A 7,901-nucleotide genomic window follows, 5' to 3' on the forward strand; every position below is an offset into this window, starting at 1 on the left:
GAGCAGCGAGCTCCTGGGGTGGAGGCTCTGGGTGGGCCTCCATGGCCGGCCCGTCCAGTGCCTCCAGGAAATCGAAGCTGCGGCAGTGGCGCTTGTTGAAAGGCGCGGGCGCAGCAGGCCGGGCCACGGATTGCTCACATGGCTGGCGCCTGGACGCTGGCCCCGGGGCCGCCACCTTGATGTCCTGGTACACGGTCGACACCAGCAGGTCCGGTGGGTCCGTGCGGGTCATCTTAAAAGACGTCCCCAGGCTGGCGGCTCCAGCTCACGCGGCCTTTGGGGGCTTTTGCCCTGGGGGGAGACGCGGGTCAGGGCAGCCCCCTCTGCAGCCCAGGCCCCTTACCCTCCCACCACCCTGGCCCGGCTTACCTGGGGCGCAGGGAGTGAAGCAACCCTGGCTGCAGGCCTTTGCCAAGGCCGCAGGCGCTTGCTCCATGCCGGCCTTAGAGGTACCCATGCTGACCTTAGAGATTCCTGCAGATGGGGGTGGGCCAGGTCAGCCTGAAGGGCTTAGCCTGCAGTGGTCCACGCCTTCTTGTCCCTAGGCAGAATTCCTCTCCTTGCTAGTGACCCCTGGGCAGGTTTGGATAGACAGAACCCCCTTTCTTGGCAGAGCAGGCAGGTGGGTAGGAGAGGAAAGTGGGGAAATGGTCCTAGGACTACTGCCCTCTGGTGTCCACAGCTGGAATGATGGGGCTCATTTCAGCTTTACTGGAATTGATTTACAGGTATAGATTGGTGTACAATGCCCAATGCAGAGTGACCCTTTTAATTGTGCAACGTGAGAGGGAAAGTCCAAGGACCCTAGCCTTAGCCAGTCCTACAGAAAGTCTCAGACATCCCCACTAGCCTGCTGACCAGGCTGAGCACAGTACCCCTCACTCAGGGTTTCAAGGGCTAGGGACACTTGACTGCATCCAAAGCATCCAAAGCAAAAATGTCCTCAACTCCGAGTGGCCCAGGCCATAAAAAAAGTCCTCAGAGAGCATGCCTGGGCCTCCTTTGACCCCAGCTGTCTTAGGGTGGCTGAAATCCACCAAGCTTGATGGGACAGGCAAGGAAGGCTGAAGATCGCCCCCACCAGCTTTGCGTAAGTGCACATGGACACCGCCCGGTGTATACATGGCAGCCTCAAAGTCAGGCCCAGGCCATGGAACCATGTACTTATGGCGTCCATCTTCCTCAGCTGAGAATTAGCTCACTCGGCCAGGAGGCTGCCAGCTGCGGGGAGGGGGGGGGAGGCAGGGTGGAGGGCGGGGAAAGCTCCCCCACTGCCTCCCAGGAGAGGGCCCTACCCCCTCCTCCTTCCACTCCCGAAGGCTCCATGGAAACCTGTGGTTCTTCAGCCCCTGAGCTGCAGGCTTGGCTGGGTCCAGGCTCAGGTTCAGATACGGGCCACAAGGGCCTCCAGGTCCCCAGGGCCAGAGGCTGGCTGGGGAGATGTTCAGAAAGCGATGACAGCCCTCCTCCTCCTACTCAGCACCCACTTGGGGGGCATCTGCCCCAGGATAAACTGGGGGAATTAATGAGGGGCTAGCCATGCCCTCACCTGGCAGGACTGTAGGTGGACAGGCCGTGAAGAGTCAACTGTGTCCCAGCTGAGCTTCAGATTTCTGCTCACAGGGCTGCTTTTGGGTCAGGGCCACTAAGTCCAGTCTATGTCCCATCCCAGGCTAATGCCCACACCAGTCAGACCCCTCTTTCATCCTAAGCTCAAGGCCAGGCTGGAATCTAGGCTGGATGACAGGGTGTGAGGCTCCGCCCCAGGGAGGTGACAGCCAGCGTTGCCAGCTGCGGCTGTCAGGACCTGGACTCTGACACCCACTCCCTGTGGGGATGGGGTGGCGTTGGGCAAATCCAGGACCCTGGGTCTTCTGGAGCCCACACGGATGGCCAAGCAGCCTTCCTTACCTCCCAGCCCTGCCCTGGCCTGTCCTGGAGCAGCCATCGCAGGAACTAGCCTGTGCTGGTTGGGGGCAGGGATGTCCCATCCTCTCAGATAGCTTCTGCTTGACAATAGCATGCTAGGCAGTTCACCCTGGCCTCTTACCTGGACGTTGCCCGAATCCTGGGTGGGCTGCACCAGCTCCAGCCCGGTCCTCTGTATCCCCCCGCACTGCTGCGCCGGGGCACCGGCAGAAGCTTCCAGGCAGCAGCGCTGATCCTGGCCTGGCTGCTCAGTACTGCCCCCAATGGCAGCCAAGGGGGCAGCACTTAAAGGGGCCGCACCCGGTGGGGGCTGCGCAGCAGGGCTAGGGCCCTGACTGGTTTGCTCTTGCTCTGCTTTGGAGCTTTGCTGAGCACAAGGTTTTCAACATTCCCAAAATACAGGTCTCAGGGTCCTGAACCACGTCCAGGAAGAAGCCTGATGGTCTCACCAGCACCACCTCCAGGGCACCTGCACAAGCAGCAGGCAGCTTGGCAGAGCCTTAGGTCAGGGACCTGGAGGAGCCCCAAGCCCTGGCCTCACTGCAGACTGGTCAGGGGCTCCCAGAATGCATGTCTCCGGTTAAGCCCAGGCAGGAGCAGATGGGTGACTCCCTGCCCTGTCAGTCTTCCCAGGTACTGTCTATTTTGGAGCTTGAGGTGCCAAAATCTCAGCAAGTACCTGGAGCCAGATGGCTCACTCAGTCCAGAGCGGGTCCTTGGCTGTTTGTGTCCAGGCCAGTGGGCTGCAATTGCCCACTGTCCACCAGGAGGGTCTGCATGTGGCTCATTCTTCAGCCACATGGCTCTGTCCTCATTCCAACTCTTGCCAGCCCTGTGACCCAAGTACCAAGCCCTGGGCTATTCCAGCTGAGTGGGGAGGGGAAGGATGCCTCTGCTGTCTGTCCTGCTGGGTAGGGCCCCCACTAGTGTCCTACTGGGGCCACCACAGTGCTGCTGTGTGGTCCTGGGCAAATTCATTTGCCGTGAACCTGTCCCACGTCAGGACCTCACAAGCTGTGGGCCACAAGGTCAGGCTCTAAGGTCAGCTGATTCCTGGCACAGACCTGCTCAGTGGAGAACTGTGCCTCCAGGACATACTGCACCCTGGCAGGGGTCTAAGGGGAGAGTTTGGGCATTTGAGACAGGCTGGCCTGGCCTACTGCATGGGCAGGAGATGCTGCATTGTGCCCCATCCCTAACGTCACCAGCTCACAGCTCTGCCTGCTGGCCCCTGGAGGATTCCATGGCAACATCCTGTGGTAGGCGGGGGCTGGATGCTGCTGATTGCTGGTGAGGGTGGGGCTCTAAAGGCTGCAGGCAACTGCCCAGGAGGAAGGGAGGCTGTATGGGGCAGGGCACATTTGGCCTCACTGGGTTGGGCCCTGGGTATTCTGCAGCAGCTGCCTGGTGTTGGCCTAGGTGCACTACACCCAAGATAGCCTTGGCAGTTCAGCATAGACAGCACATAGCACATCCAACGCCAGGTGGGGCCCCTGGCTGAGCTGAGGCAGCCAGTGGTAAGTCAGAGACCACTCTTAGGTGAGGGAAGCTGCTTCTGGAGAAGGCGTTTGGGGCTGTTAAGAGAACCTAGGTGAAGGAGTGGTAGGCTGGTCCTACCACAGATGGTTCACAGAGCCAAAGAAAGGAAAAGAACAGACGCGGTGGTAAAACCAGAGCTTTATAGTCTGAGTGGAGTGTCTGAAAGGTGCCTCCAGCTCCAGCCTGGCTCACCTGCGCAGAGGTGCAGCTGCGCCCACCCTCTCCCAGGACAGGCCTCACCCTGCAAGGTGGGTGTGCCACTCTCCCATGAGTGTGCACCTGTGCTCAGGGTCCATGGGAAGGGATAATCCACAGCCCAAGGCTTGCGACAGGAAGCAGAACCCATTGGCATGCTGTGGCCCTGGAGAACTTGGGAGGGCAAGCAGGAGCAGGGCTGGGTGGTGGACATCTGAGAAGCAGAGCAGCCCCATGCCCTGCCTCTGAAAACAGACCCTTGCGGGTCCCTCCTCTGCCTCAGTCACTTCCCTGAGAAACGCTGGGGACTGGCTGTGGCTCTTCCTGGAGAGGACCAGGTCATCCACCAAGCCAGCTGCAGCCCAGCTGTCCCCTCCCTCCTTGTAGAGCAGGCTCATGCTGGCCTGAGGCCCAGCACCTGTGGCGCCTGGCCAGAGGCCTCTGGCCACCAAGGCCTGGCCCTGGGCCTCCTCCAGCAAGGAAGCAAGTGCAGAGCGTGCTGGGCCAGGCCACATGGGGCAAAGGCGATGGCTGGGACACGCGGTAGGGTGGTCCTTTCCCAGAACAGTGGTGCAGGCTACAGCTCCTCATAGTCTCCACCCCCAGGGTGCCGGCCTGGGGCCCCGCCCCCCAGGAAGGCCTCTAGCTCGGTGGTGCTTCGAGGGGGCTTCCTCCTCTTCCTCCGCTCCTCCTTGCCCTCCTCCTTGTCCTTGCTCTTCTTATGTTTGCTCTTCTTCTTTGCGGCCTTTTCTTCCTCCTGGCAGGGGGACAATCAGTCACCTGGGGCCACTAGGGGGCCATAGCCTACCTCCCCCCAGTGCACAGGCCCAGGCCAGTAGAGGGTGGCTGATACCTCTCTGCTCTTCTTCTTCTTCTTCTTCTTCTCCTTGGTGAGCGGCCTGCCATCTTTGTCTGTGTGGGAGACAAGCTTCAGCTGTGGCTACCTTGCCCAGGTGGCGTGCTGGGCAGAGGCTTCTGCAGCAGCCCACTGCAGGTTGGGCCTGGCCACAGGTGACCTTGGAATCTCTCATGTGCTCAGGCTGACACACCATGAATAGGCCTGGGAGGAAACTCCTGCTACAGTGCAGGGTTAAGCTGCTGGTCAGGGTCTGAGAGTGGAGGACCAGGGCCAGCCTGCTGGGGCTGGAACCACCAGCAAAACCACGTGTGCTCAGAACTGCAGATCACAGCAGCTTTGTCCACACTAGGGGCCAACTTTGGAGTAGATGCAAGCTCTCAGAGTGCTGCCACCAAGTGCCTGCTATGTGGACCCCCAGCTGTCCACCCCTCCAGTCTGGTCCCAAACCACAGCCCTAGAACACTCATAATCCTGGGGTGTTGGCAGAACAGTGAACATCTGGGGATTAGAAGCGCAAACTCTCAGGCTTTGGCCCTGCCCCACACTGCTGGTATTAGGCTTGTGCATGTGGCTGCCTCAGTCCTGGGCCACACCAGGAGGTATAGCATGGCTGGAAGACCCCACTGGCCAACAGCTATCCCAAGGGAAAAAGCTCAGGCTGGGCTGACTCTTTTTAACACTGGCCTTTGGACAAGGATCATAGCCTGTATCTCCAGGCTCCAAAGAGGCTAATGGATCCCCACACACGCCCACCTTCCTCACTGCTCTCCTTGGGTCCTGTCTCGTCCAGCCCCAGCCCAAAGAGATCGGCATCGTTCTTCATTCTGCAGGAGGGCACAGGAGGCCTGGGTGGTGGGAGTGTCTGGGCCGGGCTGGTGTCCTCGTCAGTCACGTCAGAGGGGTCTTCTCTCACAGGGAGCTCATCCTGGACAAGGAGAAGCTGGTAGGGCCACTGTCCCTTTCCACCCCCATGGTTCCCTGAAACAAGGTGGGGAGTTCTCAGGGGACTCCACTGACAGGTGTGTATGCTCCCAAGCCCATCCTAGAGTCAGGACCAGCAAGGCCTATGTAGGATGTGGGACATCCTGCACAGGCCCCATCGACTGTTCCCAGGCGGCACAGTGTCACAGCAGGACAGGAAGCCAGCACTGACCCATCTTCTTGGGCCCTCACCTCCTGACCTCCATCTCAGGAGGACAGTCAGCAAGCAACCTGTCCTCACCAATTTTCGCTGAGTGTCCGACTCTTCGCTCTCAAAGTCAGGGTCGTCCATGACGAAAGACAGCATCTGGGCAGCAATGGGCCCCTCAGGATCACTCTCTGAGGACGACACCTGCCCATCTTTACCATCTCCAGGTCTGCGAGAGGAGCCCTTGGTGGCGAGTTTGGGTGGCTTGGTGCTGCTGAGCTTCTCAGGCCCAGAGCTAGTGGGAAGCCCGCCTGGCCAGGAGGGCGCTGTTGCTTGTGTGGGAACTGCTGTCTTCTGTGGCCATGAAGCCTTGGATGACCTTCATGGCAAGAAGGGTCAGGAACTTGGAGGCCACCCTGGGATGCCCTGTCCCCCAGCTCCTGGGCATTCCCTGGGGGCCCCACCCATACCGTTTTGGCTCTGGCTGTGAGCACTGCTGGGGAGGCAGGGCAGCGCTTCTGGAGTGACCTGCCACCTCCTCTGCTTCCTCCTCACTCGAAAGACTGATGTGTGTGCTGGGGATGGGGCCAGAGGGCAGCAGGGGTTTGCCACGGGGCTGGTCTTCAAGATCCACATCGTCTTGGAAACCTGCTACCATCGGGTTCCCTCCTAAGGCCTCCCCGTCACTGCAAAGGAGGGGCAGGGCAGTCAGAGGCCACAGGGAACCACGTGCTGCTGGCTCCTCACCCTGGTTGCCTGTGGGGCTGCCCCACCCTGGGTGTGTGCTCCAGTGGGGAGACCTGAGCAGAGATGGGTGGGGAGGTGGGCAGTGGTGCCTGCTGCTAGCCAGTGGGGTGGCCAGTGGGAAAAGGGGCCCAGCTTGGGCACCTGGGCTTATCCATCTATGCATTTCTGGTAGAGAAGCCCACTTTCACCATGATGTGACATTGGGAATGCCAGTGGCCACCCACGGTGGGATCTGCCAAGTGGGACTGGAACCTGGGTTTGAATCTGGGGATCAGCTGGAGATGGTACTTAGGGCAGAGTGGCAAGAGGGGCTGGCCCCAGAGGCCAGACCCAGGGGGAAGGGTATGGCTCAGAACCCAGCTCTGGGTTGTGGTACCATATCCTGGTATGCAAGGCACAAGGGCCACAGGTGCAGGGGCCACATCTGCAGCTACCAAGGTATTAATTTTTTTTTTTTTGAGGGGGGTACTAGGGATGGAATCCAGGGTTGCACTGCTACCTAGCTATGCCTCTAGCCCTTTTTATTTTGAGACAAGGTTTTGCCAAACTGCCAAGGCTGGCCTTGAACATAAAATTCTCCTGCCTTGGCTTCCCAAGTCACTGGAATTACAGGTATGTGCCAGTGGGCAGTGTGTGCACCTAGCTCAGCCTCTCCTCTCTGAAGTGCCTGCTCTGGCCCACCAGGAAATCTGAAACCCAGGTGGCCTTGCCTACAACCTCCAAGTGGACCAGCCTAGGGATGTGCTCAGGGCCCAGGCACTTTCCTCTGCTCTCCACTTAGCTCTGCTTCTGTCCTCAGTGCCGACTACTTCCCAGAGAACACCAGGGATGCTGTGTGACACCCCCAGGGGTATCTTAGACATCTGTGCTCAGGTCTGCCAACTATCCACACCTGTCGCTGTCCTGCTGTGGGCCTGCACCACCATTCTCACTCCTGGGCAGGACTGTGTCTTCCAGGAAGCTTCGATCCAGCCTGTCTTCAGGAACAAAGTCCTCAACATTCTGGACTCTTGCTGGGACTTCTACGGCTGGGGCAGGTTCTGTGGACAACAGATGCCGGCTCCTGAGCCCTCTGTGGGCCTGTCCCCAGGCCAGCAAGGGGTTAGGGTGGTGGCTTGTGTGCCTGGGCTGAAGACCAAAGCTGCCTCCAGAGCTTGGCCATGGGACCACTTGCCCAGGAGGAAGGGGGAAGCTTGCCAGGGATGGGGGCCATATCCTGGTATACAGGGCACATGGGGCCACAGACACAGGGTGCCACTCCATGAGTCCACTTAGTGAAAGGGCTGCTTCTGGGCCTACCTGGAGGTGAAGGGGCCACATCTGCAGCTGCCGAGGTACCAAATAGCCGGGAGATGATGCTGCGTCGCTGGGGTGGGGGTTGGGCAGGGATAGAGGGGTGTGCAGGAAGGGGCGGGGCTTCGGAGGAGGGTGCAGAGGATATGGGTAGCAGCAGGGGGCAGGGCTGAGGAGGTGCTGGGGGGACAGGCTGGGGGGGTCCGGGGC

The 7,901-nt window shown here is 60.0% G+C and overlaps 2 protein-coding genes across 2 annotated transcripts in view; both read right to left on the minus strand.

Annotated features, from left to right (window-relative positions):
* Positions 1 to 2,017, minus strand: part of Ajm1 (apical junction component 1 homolog) — a 6,992-nt gene extending 4,975 nt beyond the window's left edge. Inside the window, 2 exon segments of the mRNA XM_048813417.1 lie at positions 5 to 291; positions 370 to 2,017. Coding sequence (XP_048669374.1) covers positions 5 to 232 — 228 coding nt within the window. The 5' untranslated portion in view covers positions 233 to 291; positions 370 to 2,017.
* Positions 2,018 to 3,586: 1,569 nt separating this feature from the next.
* Rabl6 (RAB, member RAS oncogene family like 6) overlaps positions 3,587 to 7,901 on the minus strand; it is a 26,827-nt gene continuing 22,512 nt past the window's right edge. Inside the window, exons 10-16 of the mRNA XM_015505741.1 lie at positions 7,698 to 7,889; positions 7,291 to 7,438; positions 6,122 to 6,337; positions 5,745 to 6,030; positions 5,276 to 5,447; positions 4,517 to 4,575; positions 3,587 to 4,420 (exon numbers count right to left, since the gene is read on the minus strand). Of these exons, the coding sequence (XP_015361227.1) occupies positions 4,241 to 4,420; positions 4,517 to 4,575; positions 5,276 to 5,447; positions 5,745 to 6,030; positions 6,122 to 6,337; positions 7,291 to 7,438; positions 7,698 to 7,889 (1,253 nt within the window). The 3' untranslated portion in view covers positions 3,587 to 4,240. The remainder of the gene's footprint in view (positions 4,421 to 4,516; positions 4,576 to 5,275; positions 5,448 to 5,744; positions 6,031 to 6,121; positions 6,338 to 7,290; positions 7,439 to 7,697; positions 7,890 to 7,901) is intronic.

The sequence above is a fragment of the Marmota marmota genome, unplaced genomic scaffold (genome assembly GCF_001458135.2).
Source record: "Marmota marmota marmota unplaced genomic scaffold, marMar, whole genome shotgun sequence".
Taxonomy (NCBI): domain Eukaryota; kingdom Metazoa; phylum Chordata; class Mammalia; order Rodentia; family Sciuridae; genus Marmota; species Marmota marmota.